Source organism: Cygnus atratus, chromosome 14 (genome assembly GCF_013377495.2).
Source record: "Cygnus atratus isolate AKBS03 ecotype Queensland, Australia chromosome 14, CAtr_DNAZoo_HiC_assembly, whole genome shotgun sequence".
Classification (NCBI taxonomy): Eukaryota; Metazoa; Chordata; class Aves; order Anseriformes; family Anatidae; genus Cygnus; species Cygnus atratus.
The window spans coordinates 1,610,102-1,624,744 of NC_066375.1; the positions used below are offsets into that span (position 1 = coordinate 1,610,102).

At 45.3% G+C, this 14,643-nt stretch overlaps 3 protein-coding genes across 3 annotated transcripts; all 3 read right to left on the minus strand.

The window, feature by feature from the left end:
- Positions 1 to 346: 346 nt before the first annotated feature.
- LEAP2 (liver enriched antimicrobial peptide 2) lies at positions 347 to 2,204 on the minus strand. Its single transcript, XM_035560689.2, has 3 exons — positions 2,025 to 2,204; positions 1,467 to 1,606; positions 347 to 576 (listed from the first exon to the last, which is right to left on the minus strand). The coding sequence occupies exons 1-3, from the start codon at positions 2,079 to 2,081 to the stop codon at positions 540 to 542; spliced, it is 234 nt and encodes a 77-aa protein (XP_035416582.1). The 5' UTR covers positions 2,082 to 2,204; the 3' UTR covers positions 347 to 539.
- A 3,905-nt stretch (positions 2,205 to 6,109) lies between these two features.
- On the minus strand, positions 6,110 to 7,762 carry LOC118254906 (cytochrome b-c1 complex subunit 8). The gene is made up of 2 exons (XM_035560676.2): positions 7,545 to 7,762; positions 6,110 to 6,338 (listed from the first exon to the last, which is right to left on the minus strand). Exons 1-2 carry the CDS (start codon positions 7,747 to 7,749, stop codon positions 6,244 to 6,246), a joined length of 300 nt encoding a protein of 99 aa, XP_035416569.2. The 5' UTR covers positions 7,750 to 7,762; the 3' UTR covers positions 6,110 to 6,243.
- Positions 7,763 to 10,292: 2,530 nt separating this feature from the next.
- GDF9 (growth differentiation factor 9) lies at positions 10,293 to 13,213 on the minus strand. The gene is made up of 2 exons (XM_035560815.1): positions 12,784 to 13,213; positions 10,293 to 11,245 (listed from the first exon to the last, which is right to left on the minus strand). The coding sequence occupies exons 1-2, from the start codon at positions 13,211 to 13,213 to the stop codon at positions 10,293 to 10,295; spliced, it is 1,383 nt and encodes a 460-aa protein (XP_035416708.1).
- Positions 13,214 to 14,643: the final 1,430 nt, after the last annotated feature.

A 14,643-nucleotide genomic window follows, 5' to 3' on the forward strand; every position in this document is an offset into this window, starting at 1 on the left:
TTGCTCCCTCTTTCCGACAGGCCTTTATTTGAAGTACTGATAAGAGTTCAGCTGTTGAGACTGAAATGAGATGGAAGCGTGATCTACTTTAAGCACTTGCCAGGTTGAAGGATAAATGTCTAAAGTCCAGTCTGAAATAAGCACTCCTGCTTGAAATGCCTGATGTGCACTCAGCACACACTTTGCTCACAGGATACAAGGAAAAACCCAGGTTGTTTACTGAATATAAACTTTTAATCCACACCTTAAAAAAATATATATTAACAGTTATAAAAAACAAAACAAAAACATGAGATGCAGGGTCCTTTTATTGAGCTTGGCCAGAGAGTCATCCTCAGGCGTATGCTGCAGAGGTACAGCCTTGGTTACTGAATGCTCTCCAGCTCTTTGAAGTCCTTTTACCAGTTCTTATGGCAGAAATGTCGAATATACTTGTTGCTGATTCACTGTCGTAGCTTTTGAACGGTCAATAAATATTTCACAAGTAGAGCGGAGCATTGTTAGCAGTAACAGTGATGGGTGTTCTTCGTTACGACAGGTCACTCGGAGGCCGATCTAAGGAAACAGCGGTTTTTCCTGGAAAACAAACCGTCATCAGGCACTGACAGCTGCTAGGGCTCCAACAGGTCTGTCTGTCCTTAGCAGTGCTCAGCTATTACGACAGTGCTTGTATTCATCTTAACGTGACTCAGTTTGTCTCGATTCATCTTATGTTCTTTGCTTTGCATGGTAGCTCCGGAGTACGTATTACCCAGGGCTATATGGCCAGGCTCTAGTGTAGAAATTATACACAACAAAAATGCCTTCCTGTCTATTTATTTTCCTGTCGCTGCTGTTATAGTTCATCCACGGTAATCACTAGAACCAAATGATGCATTTCAGATGCATGCAGAATAGGAACCCGGCTGTCATTTCCTATAGTATCTGTGTGTAGAAGGTGGATCTATTCTACCCATTTTCCATTTGCTTTCTGGTGTAAGTACAGTAAGTGCCACACAAAATCAGCTTTCAGTCACTAGGTAGTAGTTTTAACTAATCACTTTTTACATGTAGTTAGTTAACTTATGTTTGCTTTAGTATTTTAGCTTTTAAATGATGAGCTTATGTAATCACTGAAATGGTAATCACTTTAAAAAGATGGATTAATATTTAAGGCCTCTAAGTGGTTACCTAGAAGCTGTCCAGGATTCTATGGTTGGTTGTCCTTTTTTTTTTTTTTTTGAAAAGATGGTTATTCTGGGTTGCAATGAAACTACAAAGGCTTGTCATCAAGGGCATTTGGACTCTGTTCTGTTTGTACTGCTTACAAAAAAGGTCTAAATCTATTGCTTCATCCATATCCCTCCTATCTTTTTTTTTTATGCACAGAATTAATTCCATATCTTGAGTGAGAATAAGTGGGAACTTCCTCTACATAGTATAATACCATGTATTCCTGAGCCTTAATATTGATTAGGGTTAGTTACCTGCACAGCATTGTAATGCATTCGCTGTTATCCCTGCAGGAGGCTCCAATGGGTCTCAGTGAGACTCCTCTCCAGAAAGGTGTCATCCGCCTTTGTCTCTTTAGGTGAGGCTGTGGCTGGTGCAAGGAAGCACAGTGCATCTGAAACAGAGTCATGGCACAGCTGTCAGGAGCACGCAGCAGCTGTAGGCAGTTGGTCATTTTGATGCTGTGGTCAATCATCATATAAATTTTAAGTGAAGGTCTGCAAATCTTGTTTTCAAATCATAGATCGATCTGTTAAAGTACAATTGCTTATATCCTAACCCTAAAGAAATAATCATAAAGATCAACATTTTTAATTGTCTTGAGAGGGAAGGCAGAATTATTTGCTAAATTACATCTCAGAGTAACCCAGTTTTCACTTTAAGCAGTTAGTTACTTCAGGATGTTGAGTCTGCTAAAAGAGCTCCACTCTTACTTCTGACTCTGGCAGTTAGTGTTATTCGTGTAGCTCCTAACACTTTCGTTCACTGCCTGGCTGTTTGAGCTAGCATTTTAAATAGTTCTCTCTACTTACCTGGCTGAGCAGCAGTGAGCAGAATAAGAAGATTGCCATGACTCTCAAACAGTGCATCTTCACAGTATGGGCTGCTGCTTCGCTGGAGGAGCAGCTGTGGGCGGAGGAGGTTGGAAGAGCCCTGAATAGAACTTGCCAAGCTTCAGCCAGATTTTTATAGACTTCATTCTCTTATCATTGCATCAGCTGTCAGTCATTACAGGAACAAAGTTCATTTCAGAGCAAGAGGGAATTACAAAGTTAGCATCTCCTGAAGCGATCTGGTTCAAGGCCTGTCTATCTAGCTAATGATTTACTCTCCTTCCACTTGTACTTTGTCTGGTCAGCTTACCAGGTTTGCCAACTGTTCCTTTTTTAAAACCTATCTAACACGTTACCAGAACTCCATCCTGTACTTGCAAGCAAAAGGGTGGGTGGCCCAAAGTAGCGTGGTAAAGATCAAAAGCCTTATTATAACAACCTTATTTAACTTCTCTGACATTCACAGTATGTGCAGCTCTGAGTTTGCCAGCTGGCAGGTAAGTATTGTCCTACCGAGTGTATTTGGAGCAGCAAATCGTACTTTTGGTTCTGCTTCTCGTTCTTGGTACATGAAAGAATCATAAGCAAGTTACTTCTAACCTTTCTTTTCATGAACGTCGTGCTTAAAATGTGGATGTGGTACTTTCCATATGGGTTTTGGAGTGTAAAAATGATGTCATTCCTGATAAATCTTAGACCTCTTCTTTCAAGGATCCCAGTCTGCAGTTAAAGCTGATCTAGATAGCTAACCCTAAAAGCAGAAGAGATGGCTGTAAGGACTTTCTGGAGTTGAGTTGCTCCACGTAGCAAGACCATGGTTTCTTTAGAAGAGCCATCTCTGCTGTAGTCTGCCTCTGTGTCTTACAGTGTAACTCGTGAGTAGTCTTCTAGAAGGTGCCAACAGCAGCTCCCACTGATGTGGACAGGCAGATTAGAGCTAAGAGCACTCTTGCACTTCTCTGTGGTGCAGTGAGAAGAGATTGCAGCAGCCCGGAGGAAATGTTTCAAAAGGACAATGCGTTACCTTTCATCTTGCCCAAAGTCTCCGTTCAGACACACACTTCTCCCACTTGGTCTCCCACTGGGAAGAGGGAGAAGTGTTTCTAAGATCACTACTCTGTCGATGCACCTTGCCAGTACTCCTCCTCCTCCTCGTCTGATATTTTATGCGTCTGGCTCCCAAATCTGTCCACATGTTCTGTATCTGTCAAGGAAATGATTTATGAGACTGCAGAGCAACAGTACCAGTTTAGCCATGGCAAGCACTGCGTGGAGGCTTGGAGGCACTCTGTTTTGGAAGTTACTTCAGGTAGGAAGATAGCGTATAAAATAATTAGTTGTTTTAGCTAAATTATAAATCTAAATATGGATGCAATAGACTACATTTTCTGTGATTGCTTAATATTGGAAGTATAAGTGCCAGCGTGGAAGGCAAGTTCCTGAGATTAAGATAATGCCTGCCATGTTGTCAGGTTCCTGCCTACGGATGATTACCCCTTAGCCCAAATTTCACTGGGATTAAATAAAACCCCTTTGCAGCATATCACCTGCAAGCTATTATTGGAAGATTTGTTCCGTTCCTGGAGTTCCTTACTCTTCCCCTGTTTGTCTCGCTTCCTCGTGGGAAGGAGTCAAAACCCTTCTTCATTTCACCTTCCTTGGTTTCACATAGGGAAAGAAATGAGACAGTAAATAATTACAGATCAAATAGCAGAACTTGAATGTTTCTCTTACATCTGGCTGTGAATTTCTCAAATGTTTTTCCCATTAAGTCCTTTCCTTACATGTATGTGAGTTCTAATTTCTGCTGTCTCCACTAGGCACTGTAGTAGAACAGAGACAAGAAAAGCCACAGTGGTAGTCTTGACTGCGTATTTGGAGCACAGGATGTGAAATGACAGCTTGGCTCTGACAGCCGTGTCCTCAGTAAGTCATTGTTCCTCAGCTTTTTTGGCTAGCTAAGATTAGTACTTTGTGATGATACGTCAAAACTGTTGTGCGTCCTAGGTTACTGACAGTGTCAGCTCGTAGTTGCACATCCCTTTGAAGCAGCAATCTGTTTATTCTGTGCAAGAAAAGAAAAAAAATCGGACTGCTTGTTTCCATGTATGCAAATCCAGTGCAGTCCACTTGTCTACTGCTGGCTAGTCAGAAGCCACAGCAAAAATGCTGGTTTAAACACCAGAATGTTACAGAACATTGCTGGGTTGCCACTTCTAACATTTAGTCAAGGGACAATAGAAATGAATTAGATGATTAAGATGGTAGCCCCCGTCTCCTATTTGCCAGTAGGAAGCCACAGCCCCCTTGAACTTTTAGCAATGGGAGAACAGAAACCAGTGAGATTGAGAAACTTTCAAACACAGCGTTCGCACGCTGAAACACCCCCAGCCCAACGCCCCGATGCCACGCAGCGGGCAGGAGCCATCGCTGCTGGCAGCGTGCGGAAACGCCGGGTTCTGCGTCCCTGCCCCGCGGGCCAGACCCGGGGGCAGCTCGGGGCTGGCGCTGGAGCCCCAGGGCCGAGGCCAGCTCGGGGGGGTTGCGACAGGCGCTGCCAGCCGTGGGAGCGGGCCGCGGGCGGCCCCCGTCCTGCTGGCGTTGCGGCAGGGGCCGGCGGGCAGCTGGGGACTGGCAGTGGTGCTCGCGGGGCTGCAGCGCCGTGGGTAAACTCGGCGGCAGCGGCTGAACGTGCCCCGGTGTTTACAGTAGGCTGGCAGCTGGCTGGGCCATAGTTCAGCTGTCTGTGAACGGGGGCAGAGACCTCATCGCAGAGGCTGTGAGGAGCTGCTCACCCTCTAGAGTTCCTGAGAGGAACGGGATTGAGGAGGTACTTACTGAAGCTACCGCTGTACCAAGCCTACGTGTCCTGTTACTGAGGCTTCAGAGCAGCTGCCCTTGCTCTGTGGGGTAAGTAGGATGCAAATGCGAGTTCTGAGCAAAGCCTGCCCCTGGCCATCTTTGCCACCTCCCAGTTGTTGTAGCCAGTTCAATGCTCCCGTCTTGCTTAAGCTGCCTACAAAGTACCGGTGAACCAAAACGTAGACTGGAGCACAGAAAGCTTGTGGTGCAATGGGAGCACTTACGCTGCTCCTCGTCAGGCCAGCCTCTGACCGTGCTCGAGTACAAAACCATAAAGCCTTTGACTACACCATTTGCATACCCCCAGCTTCCTGAAGTGAAACTGAGCATCTTTGTCTTCCAGACGGCTCAGCCCTGAGGCCGCAAAGCAACTACCCCAGGAAAACGTCACTCTCCCTCTGCAGATAAGATAAATGCTCAGTACCAGCTACGGGACTAGCACAACAGGGAGATAAATGAGTTACTTTGCTTGGAGCGTGAGCTTGAGACAATCAGCTCAAGACTAAGGGGAAAAAAAAGATAAAGAACTGAGCCAAACGGCCTGGACTTTGGAGAGCAAAGCGTGTCGTACTTGGAGCTACAGGGTGAATTTCTTAGGCACAGATTTAAAAGCGAACAGTAGCAATGAAGCTCCTGAGAGCACCCTCAGGTGTCAAAATAATCTTTTTTTTCTCCTTGTAGTTCCCAAGAAGAAGCTTCTAATTCGGCCTGTTAACACTAACCAGACATCAGAATTGCAGTTTATCATCTGATTAACGTTAATAACTACGATAACCAGGTAGGTGTATGTGGGGCAGAGTCCACGTTCAGCTCCGAGCCATCGGCCAGCTCATGCAGTTTTGGGCAATGCCAGGTGGGCTGTTTGTTTTTTCACGCGTATCAAGGCTGGAATATATTCTATTTCAAGGGGAAAAAGTGGCTGGTGAGGGAAAGATAAAGGGATCAATGAGCTTACCCCCGAGCTGTTACTTCTAACCAACGCTAGCTGAGGACAGCCCTTGCTACATTAACTAGACTGAGGAGTGTTTCAAAGAAACAGGAGGCAAAGAGGCTGCAAATAAGACAATATAAAAAGTAAAATAAAAAGTAAAATAGTTTGAGCACAGAGTAGTTTAATCTGATCATCCCTCTGTACAGAGTGAACCGGAGAGCCATTTCATGCGACTCACCTCAACATTTAAAGCCATGGACTTCACACAAAGTCATGAGACAGAGTTAAAGTTTATTAGACAACACTTTATCTCCCCGGCATCCTAATCACATGAACACGCTTAGCAACAGGATGCTGATAACACGGTGCGCTAACATCGCCGCTAACATCTCCTCGTCGCTCTGGCTACTTGTCGTTCTCGTAGTCAGCAGGGTTCTTCCTCTTCAGCCTCTCGAACTCCTGCATGCCCCAGGAGTACAGGAGGTAGGCGCCCACGAAGGCTGCAAAGAGAGGAGAGCGCTGAGAAGCCGCACGGCGAGGAGGGGGGGGCAAAGCCGCACCAGGCTGGCTCACAACGACAACCGGTACAAACCCTCCCTGTTCCCCCATCCTTCCCCAGTGCCCCCGGCACAAACCCTTCCCGTTCTCCCCATCCTTCCCCAGTCCCCCTTGACCTCCCCATTTCCCCTTTCACATCCCCCAACCCTTCCCATTCCCCCCAGCCTCCTCCAGTCCCCCCCATTTCCCCCCAGCCTCCCCAGTTCCCCTGGTCCCCCTCAGCCTCCCCCCGCCTCTCCCGTTCCCCTCCAGCCTCTCCCAGTCCCCTTGATCCCCCGAGCCTCCCCCAGCCTCTCCCCTTCGCCCCCAGCCCCTCCCCTTCCCTCCCAGCCTCCCCCATTTCCCCTGGTCCCCCTCAGCCTCCCCCATTCCCCCTCCCCCCGTCCCTAAAGCCTCCCCCGACCTCCCCCATTCCCTCCCATTCCCCCCCAGCCTCCCCCAGTCCCCTTGATCCACCCCCCCAGCCTCCCCCCTTCCCCCTGCAGCCTCCCCCGTTCTCCCCCATTCCCCAAAGCCTCCCCCCGTCCCTCCCACTCCCCCCCCAGCCTCCCCCCGTCCCCTTGACCCCCCCCTAAACCTCCTCCAGCCTCTCCCCTTCCCCCTGCAGCCTCCCCCCTTCTCCCCCATTCCCCAAAGCCTCCCCCCGTCCCTCCCATTCCCCCCCAGCCTCCCCCCGTCCCCTTGACCCCCCCCCAAACCTCCTCCAGCCTCTCCCCTTCCCCCTGCAGCCTCCCCCCTTCTCCCCCATTCCCCAAAGCCTCCCCCCGTCCCTCCCATTCCCCCCCCAGCCTCCCCCCGTCCCCTTGACCCCCCCCCCAAACCTCCTCCAGCCTCTCCCCTTCCCCCCCAGCCTCTCCCCTTCCCCCTGCAGCCTCCCCCCTTCTCCCCCATTCCCCCCCCATTCCCTAAAGCCTCCCCCCGTCCCCTTGACCCCCCCCCAAACCTCCTCCAGCCTCTCCCCTTCCCCCCCAGCCTCCCCCCTTCCCCCTGCAGCCTCCCCCGTTCTCCCCCATTCCCCCCCCATTCCCTAAAGCCTCCCCCCGTCCCCTTGACCCCCCCCAAACCTCCCCCAGCCCCTCCCCTTCCCCCTCAGCCCCCCCCCCCCAGCCCCCCCTTCCCCCTCAGGCCTCCCCCAGCCCCGTACTCACGGGGCACCACCTTGAAGACCTGCGAGCTGAAGCGCCGCCACACGTTGGGCAGCCCGTGCGAGAGGACGTTGGGGAAGGCGCGCTGCTCGAAGGGCGACAGGCTGTAGGTGACGACGTGCCGCACCCGCGCCAGGTTCCCGAAGTGCCGGCCCATGGCGGTGTCACCTTGGCGACCGCCTTCGCCGCCCGGAAGCGGAAGCGGCATCTCCGACGCCGCTTCCGCTTCCGGGCGGCGCGGCGGCGCCCCCCCGGGGGCGTTCGTCCTCCCCCCAAAATGTCGCGTGGAGAAAAAAAAAAAAAAAAAAAAAAAGCACGCAAAGCGACGTTATCACGATAAAAAACGCTTAAGTGGTGTTGCCACAGTAAAACCCCCTAAATGACACCGCAACGGTAGTAAACGCGAAGTGACGTTGCCACAGTAAAAAAAAACACCAAACGATGTTGCAACAATAATAAACACTAAATGGTGTTGGCACAGTAAAAAGCACTAAGTGACGTTGCCACAGTAAAAACGACTGATGTTGCTGCGATTTTATAAGTGAGGCAAAATAATAACGTGAAGGCCACGTGCGCATCCCCTCATGGATGTAAATCCTCCCCAAAATGCCACGTGGAAAACACTAAATGATGTTGCCGCAACAAAAAACACTGAGTGATGTTGCCATAGTAAAAAAAAATAAAAATAAAAAATACTTATGCAATTTTATAAATGAGACAAAATAATAACGTGAAGGCTGTGAGCGCATCCCCTCACAGATGTAAATGCTCCCCAAAATGCTGTGTGGAGAAAGAAACACTAAGTGACATTGACACAATGAAAAACACTAAATGATATTGCCACAATTTTATAAATGAGACAAAATAATAACATGAAGGGACACAGTTTTAAACACAAGTGTTTGGTGAAGCTGAATTCCCCCAGTTTGAAAGGGGTTAGTGGGAGCAGTGTGCATCCCCTCACAGATGTGAATCCTCCCAAAAATAACATGTGGAAAAAAAAAAACCCTAACTGACATTGTCACAATTTTATAAATGAGACAAAATAATAATGTGAAGGGACACAGTTTTAAATACAGAAGCTGTTTGGTGAAGCTGAATTCCCCCGATTTGAAAGGGGTTAGTGGGAGCAACGCTCACTAGGCAGGGAAGCTTTTTTACGCCAATCAAATATAATATTGACCTGGGCTGGGATTTTGTTTGACACCAAGGTTTTTGCCTTGAGCTCTTGGTGTTTTCCAGCCGTACCTCTGATCAGAGCCAAAGCAAGCACTATTTTTAGGTAGCAGCCCCAGTCAGAGGCCTCCTTTGGTGGACGTTATGTGACTGCTCGCCAGGCAGCGTTGCACCTCTGCAGGGTACTCCAGACTCACAGAAGCACCACAGCAGCACCGACTGGTTCACATCTGGGAGGTGAAGCACTGTCCGTGTCCTGTCACAGCGCTGGGAAGTCACGCACGGCACCTCAGGTTCAGGCTTTTCTCTGCCAGACTGAGTTCCCAAGCCCTTGGGTACTACACAGGTCAGGCTCTAATGTTAGGGTCCAGTAGGAAGTTAGGGACTTTACGCATCAATACATTTGCAAGCCCTTTTAAAGGCTAGTCTTAGCAATTCAAAGAAAAACAAAACCACACAAGACAGTGCTACACCACATCCTTCTGTTAAAAATCCACATCAAAGCTGTCTTTTGTGTGAGCCTCGTCTAAAGCTCTCTTAGCTTGGGTCCCCAACCCAAAACAAGCGTTTAGAACAAAATTCTTGTAACTAGAAAAATCTAGGAGAAAACACATTAGTCTTGGTGAAGATTTTGTTTAAAAACATACAGAATTAAGGCGCTGTTACCTACACCCTTATTGAGAGGAAATGAAGCTATGGCCCTACATCTTCACATCTCATATCAGACTACTAGACATTTAACAGCATTTAAACAAACTAATTTAATAACCTCCTAAAAGCCTGTAAGTGATAGTGTTGAACATTTCCACATACCTCAGAAGCATGTGGCAGTGTAGTTTTACAAGTAGAATTCCATACCCTAACACCATGACAATCTTGTATATTGTTCTAAAAAACAGATCAAGGTGTTTTTTAACAGCACATGTGTAAGCTGTTGCATGTTTGTGTTCAGATAGTTCAGTGATTTGATTTTTTTCTACAAATTACTAGATATGTCTCCTTAAATTCTTACCACCCATTGCTGAGAAAACTTGAAGAGCATGACAGCAGAAGAGCAAGGAACAGCCTGATAACTTTTTTTAAACAGAACTGCAAGGAAAAGTTGTCTTCTTGCTAGGGGAATTAGAAAAATGTGTTAGGGAATAAGAGCGAAAAACTGAGAAAGTAATTTTAATATTAGAGTCTCTCCTCTTTCCGTAGACACTTGTCAGAAATGTCATTACAAAAGATTTCATTACATAGAGGAAGACTAGCAGGCACTGAACTTAAGTTGTATGCATGATAGGCATTTATTTCCTTTTTTTTTTTTTAATCTATAACAAAACAGCTTAAAATAGGCACCTGGTAATTGAAACCTCTTTCATATTTTAAATGCAAAATTATTCCAATAAAAAGCTATTTACATTTAATTTCACATTCTAGAAAAGCTGAGTGGCTACAAAAATAAGTGCTATAATGTAAACACCTACTAATCGAAATCCTGACCAATTTTAAAGAGCTGTTAGACAAATGCTACAGGTATTCTGATAATTCAAAATACCCAAGCTAAGTGTAAAATGAATTAGGATTCACCCACTACCGACAAGTGCACTTCGTAGCTATCATATCTTCATATTCTTTGTAGACTATGGAGCCGTCGGGCTCTATTGTTAGCACGCTCAGTGGGCTGTACTCAGCAGGAACACAAGAGGGCTTCGGAACAGATGAGTCCAGTTTCTCATATATTAAGTTCTGCACCATCGTATGCACAGGAGAGCCGTAACGGTGCCCCACTACCCTCGGACAGTCCCCTTTGCAATACTGAGGGCTGTATCTATGTGGTGCTATTATCCATTTGTCCCATTTTAGCTGGCTAAAACTTAGACGGAAGCTGTGAAGCTCACACTCATTTTGAGGAAACAGAAATTGTTTGAAATATTCACTCAGATTGTAAGGTGGAGTTGCTGGAGCTTCGTTCAGATTCTCATCTCTTCGACGTCGAGAGGCCCTTTTACCTTGCGAATTCTCTCTTCCTTCGTCATCTGTAATATCAGCCAGCAGACTGTTCCTTTGCCTGGGCCGCACTGGGTTTTTCCTTCTACGTCTAAGCGAGTTCCACCTGTGATAAGCTTGCTCACTGGTATCATTTAAGTAAAGGAGAAGAGAAGGGGGAACCAGAGCCATATTAATGTAACTGTCCTGTTCAGTGCTGTGTTGTGGATCACCCATCAGACAAGTGAAGTTCACAGCCATATGAATATTCCTCCTGTTAGTAGCAATTAGAGGCTGGAGAAAAGAAGTCACGTCAATCTCCACCCACTTGCGTTTTCTAACTTCAAAGTGCAGGCTAAAAGCTACAGTGTGAGAAACACTGGGACATACTTGGCTAGAAAAATCATGCTCCTTAACAGACAAATGGCACATGCATGTAAAGGAAGAAGAAGTGGGAACAGATGTGTCAAACGAATAGAGCAAGACAGACTTGAGTAAGTGCTCTAGAGCAGTAACACGATCCAGGTTGAAGAGCAAATCCCCTGAGTGAAGGTCTCCTGAGAAGGGAAACAAAATTTTGCACAGTTACTGTATCTTAATTTGCCACCAAGACATAAATACTTTTGTCTACTGGGTAATTAGAAGTGATTAAGCAGCAGAAGAAACCAATTTAGATGCCTGAACATATTTTTAATGTATGGAATTTCTGCTTCAGCCAAGAATTTAAGATTTAAAAGTTAAGAAAACAACAAAGCCAAGAAGCCCCAAGCTTTTAAGAGGTGTTAAAATTTGGTTAGTTATAAGGCAGTACACAGCAATGTTAGCAGTTGGCTTTTCACATTGTTGATATGGGGAAGGAGGAACTAGACAGTTTGGATTATAAAAGAAGCCATAAATGAAATAGTTTAAGTTGAATGCTTTGAAAGCTTTTTATTATTAACTCCAGGTATTCTTGCTACTCATGTATTATTGACCAGCAGCTGACAGCAAGTCTGATAAATAGCAAGGCAGAAACTTACTAACGCTAATTTTAAAAATTATCACTTTGCTTTTCTGTTATGGAATAGAAACTTTCCAAGCCATTCTGAATGCAGATTTCTGTCTTATTCACTCATACTGTACGATACACTATTCTTATCTTTTTGCATGATTTTTTTTTTTTTTTTTAATTTTTTGCTCTAATTTCCATTTCATTTTGAGATTAATAAAACCATTTTCTGGCCTGCATTCCAGATGTGGACATAATGTATTGCTTTTCTTACTTCTCACCGCTATTTTTCTGTAAGTCAGAAAGCATTCTTTTTTGACCACATAAATACATTAAGTGATCTTCAAACTTTAATAGACTATATAATCAGAAGTCAGATGAGGGCTCTGTAGATCTTGATAAACTTATATGGTCTATATTAATGACTTTTCTAAAATAATAAATTTGAATAACAGCCTTAAAATTAGTTGTAGGAAGTTGGTTCAGATTCAGGCTATTACTTTAATTATTACTGTATTTAGGATATGTAATCATGAGATTAACTGTTAATTGACAGTATATTTTTAAAGCAGTAGACTATACTATGCCAGGAAATTTTAGCCATAAACATTGATTTATTTTTCTATAGTGAATACTTTTTAAGCAATCCTCAACCTCAAAGTGCCATTACTGTGTATGAGCATGATGTTTGTGTTTCAGGTTATCTGGCTCTCCAAGTGGAGGAATCCAAGTCAGGAAAACTCAGACAACTCATCACCAATCACGTAAGTAGAATTAAAGGCCAAGGATTGTTGCTCTGACTAAACCACATTAAAAAAAAAAATCCTAAGTCACAGATGTGCTCAGCCGCCCCAGTTTTCAGACCCGCCCCTGCTTTACAAGGGGTTCTACTCTTCACACGTTTGGTTATGATTCTTTTCTAGGAAAAGCACAAGGCAAGGAGTTCTTTACAAAGAACTTACACAGACTAAGAGAAGAGCCATCAGGCTTAAAATAGCAACAACTCTAATGGAGTAAGGTATTTTTCTGCTATATTGCAAGCATAGAACATGCCAAAATAAACCCCAACCAGTTGAACCTTTGAAATTCAGGTCACTGCACACCTACCTTTCATTAGGTCCCTGTGGCTGTGCTTGCATTCAGAACACGGGGTGAAAAGTCGAACAGTGTTATAGAGGTGGCTTTTGTTGGCCTTGGGGATCCCCTCCTTGGTAGCAGACATCTTATAGAGCCTCTTCATGTACCTGAGGGCTCTGGAGTCTGGCTGTAGCATCGGGGCCTCGCTTTCCCAGCTCTGGCGTCCCTGGTCAGACAACACCTTGAGAAGGGGTGGCAGGAGGGCATATCCACGTCTCACACCTTTTGGCAGCCTCAACAATGGATTTAGCTCACTGGTGGCCTCCTCAGGAGCTACCAACAACCCAGAGATCCCATCAGATACTGCACTGTCCCTGGAGCGGGGGGAACACTGGATGCTAGAAGAAAGCCAGTGAATATAGCAATAGAAACAAACACAAATTCTCCAGGTACCCTCCATACTTTTTAGGGCTGCAGCCAAAAAACACCTCCCCTAAAATATTCAAGAAAAAAAGAGTCCATGAGCGTGAGCCCTTATATACGGTGCAGCTGTGGCATGGGAGGGAGGTTTCTTTCTCATTAGAAACCAAAGAGGAAGACCTGCAGCTGGCTGCGGAACCCACATGCTTGTTTGCATTCAGGCTAGAGTCGCTGCACATGAAAGCATTTTGTAAGCAAAATCCTTATCCTCCGAGTAAACCTTTTTCACGTGGTAAATTGCAATACAAGAGTGTTCGTTTATCAGCCTCCAGAGGGAGCTGGGGAGACAAGCTAATATTGGCTAGTCTAACTGAATGCACGTTATTTGCAGAAGTTTTGATATTTGCGAGTTAACTGCTAAGAAAATGTCAGTAATAACGCTAATTATCATCGCTAAATATATCTAAAATGCTAAATATTATTGCCATTAGCAATAATAAGGTAATAAAAAAGAGTGAAAGTGGTTTTCATTTGCTGTTAATGTATTTCTCAAATTTTGCTTCTTCATGGATGTTAACATCCACCTGAGAGAGACGTAACTGCGGCTGTCGTACCCTCAGGTTCCCTCTCATTCCAGCACACGTTCGCCTCCAGTCTTAGCTGAGGCAAGCAAAAAAGCAGGGTGGTTTTTTCAGTTGGTACCAGCTGTCTGTGGAGCGTGCTGCAGGAGACTCTAACTGGAGTAATACCGGTTGCTTCAGGAACATTGGGAACTTTTGTTACGGAACATAACTAAAGGGATGGGGCTTGTTTTATTTAATCAGGAAAATGCATAAGAAAATGTGTTTTCATGGCATTTGTTTTTAGAGCTACGCTATCAATAACCTAGTGAAATGTCACCCGTAATCTGAGTTTCACATCTTAAGGCTTAAGTAAGGAGTACTTGTTCAGAGAATGCTTAATTAACTGACAGAAATGTCAGTCTGGCATTCTTTGGTTTGGAGTGGAAGGTAAATTCAGATGACAATCTATCCTGTGAAACAATATTACCTTTTCTGTTAGATTTGTTAAAGCTGTTTTGATTATGATAAGAGGGGGATACCGTCATGTCTAAGGTCAGCTATGTTTAAACTGCTTTGGATAAGGTGATCAGTGTTTCTGTTCATTTAAAAATATATCCTTCTGTTGGGTAAGCTTGCACCAGACAGGCTGATCTGCTCCTCCCTTAGGGGTGTGAATTAGTCCCACTTCACGTTAAGTTCAGACAAATGTAACGACAGTTTCTGCTGTTCCGTGACGATTTAAGCTGCTTTCTAACACTGCTCTTTTCTACAAAGCACGTGTGCATTCCTGCTCTCTCCTTTGCTGATTTTGATCTTATCACATCTTGTGGGGAGTCCGTGCAGGGAGCTGAAATGATTGGAAAATAATCCAACAAGAAGTGAATATGTGCTTTGCCTTTCTGAATTC